The 15,359-nt window shown below is 44.3% G+C and overlaps 1 protein-coding gene and 1 pseudogene across 1 annotated transcript in view; one reads left to right on the top strand and one right to left on the bottom strand.

Annotated features, from left to right (window-relative positions):
• Positions 1-5,138: 5,138 nt before the first annotated feature.
• LOC111167963 (germ cell-less protein-like 1 pseudogene) lies at positions 5,139-7,459 on the bottom strand (annotated as a pseudogene).
• Positions 6,765-15,359, top strand: part of LOC111167955 (uncharacterized) — an 87,585-nt gene continuing 78,990 nt past the window's right edge. The window contains exon 1 of the mRNA XM_089915873.1: positions 6,765-6,976. Coding sequence (XP_089771999.1) covers positions 6,765-6,976 — 212 coding nt within the window. The remainder of the gene's footprint in view (positions 6,977-15,359) is intronic.

Raw genomic sequence — 15,359 nt, 5'->3', positions numbered from 1 at the left:
CATAATCTTCTGCCTCCCTCTAATAAACATAAGATATAGGATAAATTCCAATTTAAATGATACGTTGAAAAAAAATAGAGAAAAGAAGTAAAACACGATTGAGAGGGAGAGCAGCAGACTGTGTCATTGAACTAGATGCTGGGCAGCAAAGAAAAGCATTAGAAGATGGGCACGTTGCCCCATAATCATACCTAGTTTTATGTAAAAATGTCATGCTCCGGCAACGTGTCAGATACCATTTTCAGTGCAGTTCTGAAGAATTTCATGTGTCAAGGGCTTGACACATCATCTTTATTTTCTGCTGTGCTTCTCCATCTGGGTTTTCTGAAGTGTGTCATACCTTTGATAGCGATGCTTGGAAGGGGTTAGGGGTGAGAGTGAGGGGGAAGCATTCCCGTTTGTCTCTGAGTCTTGTTGAAGTGTTTTCAATCCTCTGTATTGCCAAGACCACTAGGGGGAACTGCTGGGAGGGCACCATGTTCCATCTGGGGTAGGGGTGAGAGGCCAGGTGGGCAGGGGTAACCTCCTTGGCACTGGTCACCTGCGTAGAACCCAGGCTGGTGAATCAAACTGCCTGAGAAGTAGCCACTGCTTCATTGCTCTCCACCAGCTCCATGGCGGGTGACAAAAGCCCGCTCCGGAGACAGGCCCGTGCAGAATAGAATGAAACAAGAGGTCACATTTTCCCAGAGTCTCACTGTCAACACGTGGCCAACGCCTAGCTAAAATTGGCAGCCGTGGCCACCCAAACCTCCCTCCAGCCCAAAGCAGAGAGACTGGCTTCTTGGAGATGGTTCAGTCACAGCCATGCCCTGGATCGTTCCCAAGCTGATGCTCCACAGGGACCCGTGGAGGAACCAGCCAAGGTCCCAGTGTCTTGGAGGGGGCTGCCAACGCCAGTTGCTCTTTTGAAGACCGGATACCTCTGTGTGGGTTGAGATCAAGGCTCTGGGGTTCACGGGATGCCAAATCACACATGCTTTCTGCCGTCTCATTATCAATCTTGTTTCTTATTAACCCAAACAAACGCTTTAGCCTTGACATCTGTGTTAGCACAAAAAATTATACCCTCTTCGAGGTTTAAATTGATAGCATTTTCTGTGTTCCAGGCACTGAACCAAGCACTTTATGTGGATTATCTACTTCTCCCAGCCACCCTTCGCAGAGATGGGAAAGCACAGAGAGGTGTAGTAACTCACCAAGGGGCACACAGCGAGTGTGCTTAGAGACCAGATTAACTCCAAAATCTAAGAGCTTTAACCACACATCAGCATCTCTCTCCCGTGAGGGTTGCAAAAAGAACAATTATTTAAGTGTTCAAGTCTCTATTTTCTTCCTGAATGAATTACAAGCTCCTTGAAGGAAGGGACCATTTCTTACCAAGATGCTTCCATAATGTCTCCGTCATCTTGTATTGCTGTAAAAAATGCGACAGGCTGGGTGGTTTAAATAACAGGCATTTATTTCTCAGGCTGGAGGTTGAAGATCAGGGTGCCAGCCTGGTCAGGTCCTTGTTGAGGGCCCTCTTCCTGGTCATGTCCTCACATGGCTTTCCTTGGGGAGTGCATGCAGAGAGAGACCGTTTCCCCCTCTTATAAGGGGACAGATCCCATCCATAAGGGATGAGACCTAATCATGACATAATCATCTCCCAAGGGCCCTACCTCCTAATACCACCATGTTGGGGGTTAGGATTTCTACATACAAATTGGGAAGGGGACGCAGACATTCAGTCCATAATACATAGTATTCATTGGTGCATTTGGGAAACATTTATCAAGGACCTATTATGTACTAGGGACTGTGCTAAGCATTTGCCAAAGCAAAGATAAAAAATCATCAGGTCTGTTCTTCGGAAGCTAACAGTCCTATGAGGGTAATACCCAGGGAAGTCGATGAGTTATTACAAAATAACCAAGTCTACCTGGCATGACATATGCCATGCTAGCAGATCTGAGCAGTTTTTTTTATAGACTATTAACATATTTTACCTTAGATGCAATAAACAGGAGTGTTATTATCAGATAAAATACTTAAATTAGTCTGGTGGTGGGTGTAGCATAATCAGAAATATATATCTGGTCTTTATTTCCAGTTCCTGACACAGAGCTCCTAAATCCTTTTGGAATTTCCTGAGTGATAAGGATGCTAGGATGTTTTTTGTTCTAATGAGGTACTCTTGGTGGGGCCCCCAGATAGCTTCAGGATGGGGGCATGTTGCCAGAAAGACCAAATCTTGATTAGAAGCCTGTAAATTTCAGCCTCATTCCCCAGCCTCCGGGGAGGGGAGAGAGGCTAGAGATTGAGTCAATAACCCACCATGCCTACATGATGAATCATCCAGGAAAAAAAAAAACCCTAAATAAGGGTTTGGAGAGCTTCTGGTTCAGGGAACAGATGGAGGTACTGGGAGGATGGCATCCCCAGAGAGGACATGAAAGCTACATGCACTGCCCTTCACTTTCAGGCCCTCTTCATCTCGTCGCTTTGGCTGTTCCTGAGTTCTAGCCTTTATAATAAGTTGATAATATAGCAAATGAACTGTCTTCCTGAGTTCTGTGAGCCGTTTTAGCAAAGTATCAAACCTGAGGGGGTGGTGGTGGGAACTCCCAACTTCTAGCCGGTCTGTCAGATGCCTCAGGACTTGTGACTGGCGTCTGAAGTGAGGGCAGTCTTGTGCAACTGAACCCTTTAACTTGTGGGATCTGATGTTAACTCCAGGTTGGTAGTGTCAGAATTTAATTTACCTGTAGGACGCCCAGGTGGTGCCTGGAGATCAGAATTGGTCGCTTGTGTTGGAAAGGCACCTCAGTGGCATTCTTGAGAGAACAACATAAATTTGTTCATCGTTAAATGCGATGAACATCAGAAGACACAAACTTTTCTGTCAAAAGTGGGTAGCCAACTCGAAAGCACATACAATTTCATTAAAAAAATAAATAAATTTATTTATTTATTTATGGCTGCGTTGGGTCTTCGTTGCTGAGCGTGGGCTTTCTTTAGTTGCGGTGAGCAGGGGCTACTCTTCATTGCGGTGCGCGGGCTTCTCACTGCAGTGGCTTCTCTTTGTTGTGGAGCATGGGCTCTAGGCGTGCAGGCTTCAGTAGTTGTGGCACACGGGCTCAATAGTTGTGGCTTTCGGGCTCTAGAGTTCAGGCTTAGTAGTCGTGGTGCACGGGCTTAGTTGCTCAGTGGCATGTGGGATCTTCCTGGACCAGGGATCAAACCCAAGTCCCCTGCATTGGCAGGCGGACTCTCAACCACTGTGTCACCAGGGAAGCCCCCGGGAATATTTTTAAAACAATAAATCAGACCATGTCACTTGATGTGCAAACTCCTCCTCAATGACTTGCAGTTCTTTTTAGATGAAAACACAGATTTCCCACCATGGGCTGCAGTGACCTGCATGATCTACCTCCTAACTCTACAAGCTCGTATGATGATGATGACCGATAGACAGACAGCACTTCCTGAGCATCCACCATGTACTCTACACCCTTTGTCTCACTGAATCGTTTTGACAGCCCTAGCGCCCCTGTGCTGAAATTTACAAAGCAGCCACACTCTGCTCCTTTCTATTTCAAATACCCACAGAGCCCTGTCCCACCTCTGGACCTCAGCATTTGCTCTTGGTCCCAGAGGCTCTTGTTCCAGTTCTCATGGCTGGCTCACGTGCATCCAATCAGGAGTCCGTGCAAACGTCACCTCTTCAGAGAGACCGTCCTTGACTTAATCTAAGCAGCTCCCTCCCCTTGTGAAATCCTTTCCTGTGATGACTTCTTGCTGTGACGACTTATTGGAGCCTACGATGGCTATGTTTATTGCTTTTCTTGTGTTCGTTTTTCCACCTAGAACATTTTTTTTTCTCTAACAGCTCTTGATTTTAATACCGTTACTGGCTTTTCAACATAATGAATACATTTAAAAATTCATAGCAAAATCCATACACCTGTGGTCAATTAATGACGACAATGGAGGCAATAATATATTAATACAATGGAGAAAAGACAGTCTCCTCAACAAGTGGTGGTGGGAAAACTGGACAGCCATATGCAAATCAATATGAACACTCCGTCACACCATACACAAAAAAACTTCAAAATAGCTTAAATACCCAAGTATAAGACATGACACCACAAAACTCCCAGAAAAGAACATAGGCAAAACACTCTCAGACATAAACTGTAGCAAAATATTTTCTTAGATTAGTGTCCCAAGGCAAAAGAGATATATAAGCAACAATGAACAAATGGGACCTGACCTAAAAAAACTTAAAAGCTTTTGCACTGCAAAGGAAACCACAAACAAAACGAAAAGGCAACCTAGGGAATGGGAGAAAATATCCGCAAATGATGTGACCCATAAGGGGCTAATCTCCAAAATATACAAACAGCTCATACAACTCAATAAAACAAACAACCCAATCAAAAAATGGGCAGAAGACCCAAACAGACACCCCTCCAAAGATGACACACAGATGGCCAACAGGCACCTGGAAAGATCCTCAACATCAATAACCATTAGAGAAATGCAAATCAAAACCACCACGAGATATCACCCCACACCAGTCAAAATGGCCACCATCAAAAAGTCCACAAACGATAAATCTGGACAGGGTGTGGGGAAAAGGGAATCCTCCCACACTGCTGGTGGGGATGTAAACTGGTGCAGCCCTCATGGAAAACTGCGTGGAGATCCCCCAAAAAACCAAAATTAGAGCCACCACACCCAGCAATTCCACCCCTTGCCATACACCCCCAAAAGATGAAAACTCTAATTCAAAAAGATACATGCACCCCAATGTTCATAGCAGCACCATCCACAAGAACCAAGACACTGAAGCAGCCCAAGGGCCCATCAACAGATGACTGGCTTAGGAAGATGTGGCATATTTATATACAATGGAATATGTATTACTCAGTCACAAAAAAGAACTAAATATTGCCATTTGCAGCAACATGGATGGACCCAGAGAATATCACGCTAAGTGAAATAAGTCAAACAGAAAAAGACAATTAAAGATTTCACTTATATGCGGAATCCAAAAAACTAATACAAATGAATCTACACAAAAAACAGAAGAACTCACAGACAAAGAAAACAAACTTATGGTTACCAAAGGGGAAAGGGAGGGGTGGTGGGATAAATTAGGAGTATGAGATTAACAGATACAAACTACTATACATAAAACAGATAAGCAACAAGGATTTACTATATAGCACAGGGAACTATATTCAGTATCTTATAATAACCTATAATGGAAAATAATCTGAAAAAAATATCTATAACTGAATCTCTTTGCTGTACACCTGAAACTAACACAATATTGTAAATTAACTATATTTCAGTAAAAAAAAAAATATATATATATTTAATGAACAATGCTATGACACACCATACTTACCCCACCTCACTGTCTTGTTCTGCTCGGAGCATAGCAAGCCACTGCTGTTTATACACAGAAGATAGCCATTCTGAAGGTACTAGAGAATCTTGTTCGATAATTCTCGTGGAGGCCAAATCACTGATAATATACTGTAACCTTAAATGTCTGAATACTGACACAAATGGTTTTCCTTGCTCAGTTTCAAGGAAGGTCATACCTTCAAAGTCTTTTCTCCTCTTAGAAAACCAGACATCTGTTTCAGTCAAAAGCTGTTTTAAAGATCCATTCCAAGAAAGGACAAGTTGAAGGAACATCCACTTTTTTTTTTTGCGGTACGCAGGCCTCTCACTGCTGTGGCCTCTCCCGTTGCGGAGCACAGGCTCCGGACGCGCAGGCTCAGCGGCCATGGCTCACGGGCCCAGCCGCTCCGCGGCATGTGGGATCTTCCCAGACCGGGGCACAAACCCGTATCCCCTGCATCGGCAGGCCGACTCTCAACCACTGCGCCACCATGGAAGCCCAGGAACATCCAATTTTTAAGGGCTGTGTACACATCCATCTCCACTTGCATCACAAATAAGTTAGATGAACCAATGAGTTGTTTCATGACATTTATACTGAGTTCTTTAAAATGTTCAACATTCTGGTGAGTCATCAAATTGTTTAGAAGCCATTCAAGGCACTTTTTCTTTACAGAATCCAGTCCATAGGTCCCTGCCGATGTGTAATAGCCACATACGGGTTTTCACACTAATTGTTTCCTTCATCGTCTCACCACACTGCTGTATTAAACCATCCAACTGTAGCATACAAGCTGCTGCCAAAATGGCAATAACTCGACTGGGCTTTATTAAGACATCATCTCGATACAATGACCCAAATGCCACCTGCAGTGCTTCTATATCAATATTCTGGTCTGGAGTCTCCAGTTCAATAATATTCATGCTGGACTCCTTCCATGAACCACTGAACATACTAGGAAAGGAGCCAGATTGACATAAATACATTTTGTGTAAGCTCCACTCTTCTAGAGCACAAATCTTAATGTCACTGTTTTCACCATTTAAAAATAATGTTTGATAAATATATTTGGATGTACTCTTCAGTGTTTTCCTCCAAGGGGTGTTGAGGAGTCGCTGCTGCCTGTCCCCTTCCTGCTCATCCTCGTCTGTCTCGGAACCGGGGTGACAGCAGCAGAAGGCCCCGCTGCTCCGCTTGCGCTTGCGGCTGCCCGGACAATAGCAGAAGCCGTGCGCGGCCGCGTCGCCACCAGTCTCCGGCCTCCGGGCCGAGGCCGCAGCCCCAGAGCCCGGCTCCTGCTGGGCTCAGGCTCGCCCCTGGTGGCGCAGCACTCGGCTGCTCAGCGAGCGCATGGGTCATGGCTCGCAGGGACTTCAGAGAGCGCACCTCAGTGAGCCCGACGAAGGCGGTTTCCCGTCATGGCCCGGCCGCCACCGCCGGCCTCCATGTAGCCTGCGTGCCTACACCGCCACCTTCTCACGTGCAGCCCGGACCGTTGCAGAGGGCGCTGCTGCCTCCATCCTCTGCCCTGCTCCCCGCGTCTGCCTGCGCCGCGCGGCCGGACCGCAGGTGAACATTTTTTTTTGAATTTTAGTTTTTTAAATACAGCAGGTTCTTATTAGTTATCTATTTTATACATATTAGTGTATATATATGTCAACCCTATCTCCCAATTCATCCCACCCCCCCCCCAATGTTTTGCCCCCTTGGTGCCCATATGTTTGTTCTCTACATCTGTATCTCTATTTCTGCCCTGCAAACTGGTTCATTTGTACCATTTTTCTAGATTCCACATGTATGCATTAATATACGATATTTGTTTTTCTTTCTGACTTACTTTACCCTGTATGACAGTCTCTAGGTCCATCCACGTCTCTACAAATGACCCAATTTCATTCCTTTTTATGGCTGAGTAATATTCCATTGTATATATGTACCACATCTTCTTTATCCATTCGTCTGTCGATGGGCATTTAGGTTGCTTCCATGACCTGGCTATTGTAAATAGTGCTGCAATGAACACGGGGGTGCGTGTGTCTTTTTGAATTATGGTTTTCTCAGGGTATGTACCCAGTAGTGGGATTACTGGGTCATATGGTAATTCTACTTTTAGTTTTTTAAGGAACCTCCATACTGTTCTCCATAGTGGCTGTATCAATTTACATCCCACAAACAGTGCAAGAGGGTTCTCTTTTCTCCACACCCTCTCCAGCATTTGTTGTTTGCAGATTTTCTGATGATGACCATTCTGACTGGTGTGAGGTAAAAACTAACTCATTGTAGTTTTGATTTGCATTTCTCTAATAATTAGTGATGTTGAGCAGCTTTTCATGTGCCTCTTGGCCATCTGTATGTCTTCTTTGGAAAAATGTCTATTTAGGTCTTCTGCCCACTTTTTGATCAGGTTGTTTGTTTTTTTGATACTGAGCTGCATGAGCTGTTTATATATTTTGGAGATTAATCCTTTGTCCGTTGCTTTGTTTGCAAATATTTTCTCCCATTCTGAGGGTTGTCTTTTTGCCTTGTTTATAGTTTCCTTTGCTGTGCAAAAGCTTTTAAGTTTCATTAGGTCCCATTTGTTTAATTTTTTTTTATTTCCATTACTCTAGGAGGTGGGTCAAAAAAGATCTTGCTGTGATTTATGTCAAAGAGAGTTCTTCCTATGTTTTCCTATAAGAGATTTATAGTGTCCAGTCTTACATTTAGGACTCTCATCCATTTTGAGTTTATTTTTGTGTACGGTGTTAGGGAGTGTTCTAATTTCATTCTTTTACATGTAGCTGTCCAGTTTTCTCAGCACCACTTATTGAACAGACTGTCTTCTCTCCATTGTATATCCTTGTCTCCTTTGTCATAGATTAGGTGACCATAGGTGCATGGGTTTATCTCTGGGCTTTCTATCCTGTTCCATTTATCTATATTTCTGTTTTTGTGCCAGTACCATACTCTCTTGGTTACTGTAGCTTTGTAGTATAGTCTTAAGTCAGGCAGTCTAATTCCTCCAGCTCTGTTTTTTTCTCCCCAAGATTGCTTTGGCTATGGTTGCCCGTGGAAGTGGGAGAGAGCTTAGGAAATCAGAGTGATTAGATTAATGCCACACAGGTGAGGGAACATGGATTCGAGAAAGCAGAGCCTGTGGGCAAGACATGAGGCCTGTGGTGTAGTAAGAATGAAGAGGATGCTGGGCATTGAGTTAATGTTCAAAGTGTTTGCTCAGTAAATGGCAGATGTTCAAAATATGCAAGATGAAATATACAACACATCATATGAACTGGTTAAAGGAAATGTGGGTGGTGCGATAGAGAGGCATATGCTTCTTTAACCCCAGTGTGACTGTTAATGTATAGACAAGCATTGTCTGTCCTTGAATGAAGGACTCTAGATACAATTTGTAGGTAAGGCACAGCATTAAGAACTAGAAGGGCCTTCAGAGTGGACCTGTGCCCTATTCTCATTCTCACCTGTGTAGCCTTGCTCTCTTTTTTGTGTGTGTGTGTGTGTGTGTGTGTGGTATGCGGGCCTCTCACTGTTGTGACCTCTCCTGTTGCAGAGCACAGGCTCCGGACGGGCAGGCTCAGCAGCCATGGCTTATGGGCCCAGCCACTCCACGGCATGTGGGATCTTCCCGGACCGGGGCACGAACCCGTGTCCCCTGCATCGGCAGGTGGACTCTCAACCACTGTGCCACCAGGGAAGCCCTAGCCTTGCTCTTTTCACCAGGGCTTTTTTCACATTCCCTGACTATGTCACATGCTTGCCACCTCCAGATTTTTGCCCCTGATGGCTTCTTTCCCCTATCCTTGCTGGCTGAGATCCTACTCATTTTTCTTGGCTAAGATACATAGTCATGTCTGATGCCTTCCTTACTTTCATTCAGATGAAATCCATTGCTCTGCTCTATGCTCCTGTGTCATTCGCGTTGAGGTCTATTATGTGAATATGCACTGGGCACAATCTGTGGTGAGTAACAGAGTAGTCTCTTTTTAAAATTGAAATTTAGTTGATTTACAATATTGTGTGACTTTCAGATGTGCAGCATAGTGATTCAATATTTTTGCAGCTTATATTTCATTATAGGTTATTATAAGATAATGGGTATAATTCCCTGTACTGTACAGTAGATCCTTGTTGCTTACCTATTTTCTATATATAATAATATCTGTTGATCTCATGGTCCTAATTTGCCCCTCCCTCCTTCCCTTTCCCCTTTGGTAACCAGAAGTTTGTTTTCTATATCTGTGAATCTCTTTCTGTTTTGCATATACATTTATTTGCATTATTTTTTAGATTCCACATATAAGTGATATCATATAGTATTGATATTTGTCTTTCTTTGTCAGACTTATTTCACCAAGGATAATATTCTCTAGGTCCATCCAATTTGCTGCAAATGGCAGTATATCATTCTTTTTTATGGCTGAGTAATATTCCATTGTGTATATGTACCACATCTTCTTAATCCAGTTGTGTGTTGATGGGCACTTGTGTTGCTTCCATGTCTTGGCTATTGTAAATAGCGCTGCATCAATCTTTTCAAATTAGTGTCTTTATTTTTTCTGGATCTATACCCAAGAGTAGAATTGCTGGATCATATGGTAGTTCCATTTTTCATTTTTTAAGGAACCTCCATACTGTTTTCTATAGTGGCTGCAGGGTGGTCTCTTAAACCAGACTACCTATGTTTGCTCTTGACTAGCCAGGTAAGTTACTGAACCACCCTGTGCTTTAGTTTCCTCATTTGTGAAATGAAGGTAATAATAGTATGAATAATACTATCCACTTGTAGGGTTGTTGGAAGGATCTTATGAGCTAATATGTATGAAATGCAAGAACACCCCCTGGCACATAGTAAGGCATTGAGTGTGTTAGCTACTTCCCTGCTTGACTGTGGGTTTCTGAGAGTAAGTGGTGTAGGTCTTACTCTTTTCTGTGACCCCAGAGCCTGGCCAGTGGGTGGCTCACTGTGGTCCTCAGACAGTGCTGCTGAGTGAATGGATGGCACAGGTGAGGAAACTGGGGCTCTGAGCAGTTAAGGGGCATGTCCACAGCCCCACGGGAGCATGCATGCAGGGCCTCCTGAGACTCAGGTCAGTGCTTTTAGGTTGGCCATTGAATTGGTCATGTATGAATGTGGAGTAAGCTATTCTGTCTGTGTGCCTTTAGCACAGAAGACTCAGTGCATTTAAACTCACTTTTCAAGTTGCCTTTTATGACATCTAGGAGAGCGACATTTACAGTTACAGAACATAAAAAAAAAGTGAATGTAAATGTAACTTTCTGAAATTACTGTGATTTAGGGAATGATAGGTGTTATTTTTTCACAAGTTTTATGTACTGTGAGTGCATGCTATAGAATAACCTGAACAACAGTTGCAAATAAGCCTGAAGAGTACTTATTTCTACGATAGGATATGATGGCAGTGTGTGCCTTATCTTTCAAACATTTGCAAAATGTGTGGCATTTCTAACAGTTTAAGTGTGAGATATTTCCTCATGATATTTATTGGCCTAAGACGCTGTGAAACAGAGGCATACGCATATTTTGGGGCCCTGATTCAGAACCTCCATTACCTAAGTGTGTGCGCTAGGGAGAGGCAGGAGGGCAAGAGAGGGTCCAATTTCCTTCCCTCACAACGAAGACCTCTTGTCCTCTACCTGCAGGTGTCCCCTCTGCCCCGACTCTGGGTCCAGTTCTGGTTTGAGGGGGAACTTAAGGAACCCAGATCCATTGCAGGTTAGCTCTGCTGTTGGGCCCACTGATCTGGGTCCTGATGCCAGGTAAGGAAAACAAGTTATGGATTTCCCTATCTATGTCAGGCTCCTACATGCTTTATCTCACTTACGCTTCATAAGAAAGCCACATGTGATGAAACAGGTGCCTAGAGAGGTTAAGTTACTTGACTTAACCAGGATTCAAAATCTGGTGCATGGTGGAAACAACCCAAATGTCCATCAATTGGTGAATGGCTTAACAAAATGTGGCATATCCGTACAATGGAATAGTATGCAGTCATTAAAAAAGTGAAGTACTGATACATGTTATGTATTAGGATTCTCCAAAGAAACAGAACCAATAGGAGATATGTATATATGTATGTATGTGTGTATATATATATAACACCTATATTATAATATATATTAAATATATTAATATCAGTATACCTATATATCTCCTACCAATAGGAGACATATAAAATATATTAATATACTATGCATACATAATAAGGGATTAGCTCACATGGTTATGGAGGCTAATAAGTCCCAAGATCTTCAGCCTGCAAGCCAATACTCAGGAGAGCCAATGGTATAGTTCCAGTCCAAGTCCAAAGGCCTGAGAACTAGGAGAGCCAATGGTGTAAGCTCCAGTCTAAGTCCAAGTTCATGCTTGAAAACAGGCAGAGAGATAGAGAACAAATTTTCCCTTGTTCAGCATTTTGTTCTCCTCAGCCCCTCAATGGATTGGATGAGGCCCACCCTCACTGGGGAGGGCAATCAGCTTTACTCAGTCTACCAATTCAGATGTTCATCTCATCCAGAAACACCTTCACAGACACACCCAGAATTAATGTTTAACCAAATATCTGGGCACCCCATGGCCCAGTCAAGTTAACACATGAAATTAACCATCACCGGTTACTCCATGGATGAAACCTGAAACCATTATGCCAAGTGAAAGAAGCCAGACACAAAAGGTTACCTGTTGTATGATTCCATTTATATAAAATGTCCAGAATAGACAAATGCAGAGAAACAGAAAGCAGATGAGTGGCAGCCAGGACCTGGTGGGCAGGTGGAATGTGAGTGACTGCCTAATGGGTATGGGGTTTCTGTTGAGGGTGATGAAAATGTTCTGGAACTCGACAGTAGTGCTGGTGGCACAGCACTGTTAATGTAATTAATGCTACTGAATTGTACACTTTAAATCAGTTAAAAGGATAAATGTTATGTTCTGTGTATCCTGCCACAATTAAAAAACCAGCACATCTATCTTTGAAGACCTTGTTATTCTCATACAGCAGGATGTGCTTCGGCCGCGTCCCTGATTCACGGTGATTTCTCTCTGGAGAAACTGCTTAGCCTTCCAGTCCCCCTACTGCAGGGGCTGCTTGCTTTTTAAGGCCACCCCTCCGCGTCTCTCCTCTTCTTGCAACAGCCGGGTTGGAGCTTTGTCCTGGGGGGCGGGGGACCTATGATGTCACTCATTCTGACTTCCTGCCTGCTTGTAGCTTTTGGCTGGGTGCTCCTACATCTCTCTGGTTCCACCTGATACCTGCTGCCCGTCTAAACGCTCATCTTCGGCCTGTCATTTTGCGGGCTGGATTTCCATAGTTTGTTGCTGGGCCAGCTTGGCCTGGCCCCATCTCAGGGAGCTGGTCAGGCTGACCTGAGTCAAATGCTTTACGTGTCCTCCTCTCACTCACCTTATGCCCTTTCCCTCGTAGACACTCCCTCACTCTCCTACCCTACTCGTGACTTACCTGTTCTGCTTTTCTGACTGCCTGTACCTGTCAAAGTGTCCCCAAAGTGACAACTAGTCCTCTGCAGGAATTGGGTGAAGCCTACTCATTCTGGTGTTTCTTACCCTTCACCAGCTGGGCCCATCTTCCCAGAAAACCAGTGTCACCCATACCCACCCCACCCCTAATTAATCTTCCTAACATGTGCATCTAAGAGGCAAGACAGTGTAGAAGGGAAGAAGCCACATGATCTAAAACAGAGAAGAAGTGAAATGATAGGAATTTTGAACACAGAAGGAACGAAGAAACCATCACAAGCTCAAAGGAACATGGTAGGGGACCCTTGGGGTCTTACAGCATCACTGAAATAACATGATACAGGCAGCTATGGCTTTCATCCAATTCCCCCATCCCAAGGCCCCCGTCCTCTCCTGTGGGTGCTTAATGCTACTGAACCCTTTCTTCCTGCCAACACGATCCACACACCACCTCCTCAGCAGCCTTCGGTCACCGGGAGACAGGGCACAACCTGCTATTCTCTGAATAGGCAGCCATACTTCATTTGCCATGAATTTCCCAATGTCCCCGCCTGAGAAGGATGATGTCATTAGACATGTAAAGGGAAAAAAGAACGCTTTTCATCTTCCAGCTACAAAGGAAACAGGCTGCCTCTGGAAGAGGTGGTAGAGCAGGAAAAAAGCCCTAAGCGAGGCCGGGCTCACCTGTGCGGGGCAGGCTGCGTAGAATGACTTGGAACCTTGTCAGGCTTCCCCGGGAGGAAGGAGAGGTACAGAAGCTGGGAAATAGGCTCCATGCTTTGGCCTGAAAAAAATCGATCTTCTGCTGATTGAGAGAATCAAGCACTTTCCATCTCTCAATCCTATCAGGTACTGCAGTAAATACAAAGAGGAAAAGGACACAGCCCCTGCCCTCAGAGAGGATTTTTGCTGAAGGGGATGGGGGTTGGGGGCGGCAGGGAGGCAAGATACAGCCTCTCTGCCAGGCGATCCCTGCACATGGTCAGTGAGCAGTGGGTGGTGAAATAAACGGGGATTCAGAGGAGGCCGGAGCACTGGGGGCTGAGATAGCTTCTTGGAGAAGGGGGAGCCATACCCTGAGGAATGGGGGGATTTGGGACCTAGAAGGGAGAGCCATTCTGGGTGGAGGTCCCTTGTGACACAGTCAGGGGACGGTGAGGAGAAGCCTGGCTGAAGCTGAGCAGAGAAATGGCCGAGGACGGATGGAAAGGAAGGTGGCAGGGAAATGTGGGGAGGGCTTGACCAGTGTGCGACTTTGAATGGCCTCGAGCCTAATTTCCTCATCTCCAAATGGCCGTGAAAAGACCATGATGCTCATAAGCATCATTTAAGGCACTTGATGGGAAACCCTAACCCAGCACTCACCACTGTCCGGGGCCTCAAAAAACGGCAGTGCTGGGCTGAGATGCTTGGGCATTATCCCGCAGGCTGTGTGGAGACACAAGGGCTGCTGAGCAGGAGAAGGATTTCAAAACCCAGGCAGAGAGGGAATTATGAAGGATGTGAGAGGGGCTTGTGAAAGGTTAATCCCTGTCTGCTCTGACGGAGCCTGGCAGAGACCGAGAACTCTGATGGGAGACACTGAGGTCCTGGAGTTACCGGAATGGGAAGCCTTTCAGTGATCTCTCAGACCCTGCTTGAGGCCATTAGATCGTGTTGGAAATCTTTTCCCGAAAGCTCTCTAGAGCTCTCAGGCGGTAGGGGCTGCCAACCCCCAGTTCCCCCAAGCAGAAGCAGCATGTGAGGGATAGGACAGGAGAGACCCTCCTCCCTTATCAGTCATCACTGCCAGCCGTTTTTCACTCCAGCAGAAATTTAGCAGGTATATTAAAATGCATCCAGGCACAATAAAATCTTGTTTGAGGTTTAAAATACAGCTTGTCAGATGAGTATTTAGTGGTATGTTTTAATATGCATAAGTGCAAACTGGAATTTAATGTGTAGGCTAAAGTACACATTAGCAATTTCGTAAGTGAGCTAAAATTGTAGTGTACATGAGCAACTCGGGGGGCCTGTGGGGGGAAGGGGAGAGAGGAAACAAAATAGCATAAAACTTTGGGATCTTTTTTCTCTTTATTATTTATTTTATTTTATTTTTTTAATTAAATTTTATTTATTTATTTATTATACAGCAGGTTCTTATTAGTTATCTATTTTATACACATTAGTGTATATATGTCAATCCCAATTTATTATTTATTTTTTTAAAATTTAATTTAATTTATTTTTTATACAGCAGGTTCTTATTTGTTATCTATTTTATACATATTAGTGTATACATGTCAATCCCAATCTCCCAATTCATCCCACCACCACCAACCCCTGCTTGTCCCCCTTGGTGTCCATACGTTTGTTCTCTACATCTGTGTCTCAATTTCTGCCTTGCAAACTGGTTCATCTGTACCATTTTTCTAGGTTCCACATATATGCGTTAATATACGATATTTGTTTTTCTCT

The sequence above is a fragment of the Delphinapterus leucas genome, chromosome 7, assembly GCF_059928025.1.
Source record: "Delphinapterus leucas isolate spDelLeu-1000000601 "Yukka" chromosome 7, BTC_Dleu_Yukka2, whole genome shotgun sequence".
NCBI classification, from domain to species: Eukaryota; Metazoa; Chordata; class Mammalia; order Artiodactyla; family Monodontidae; genus Delphinapterus; species Delphinapterus leucas.
This window is presented reverse-complemented; position numbering and strand designations above follow the sequence as displayed.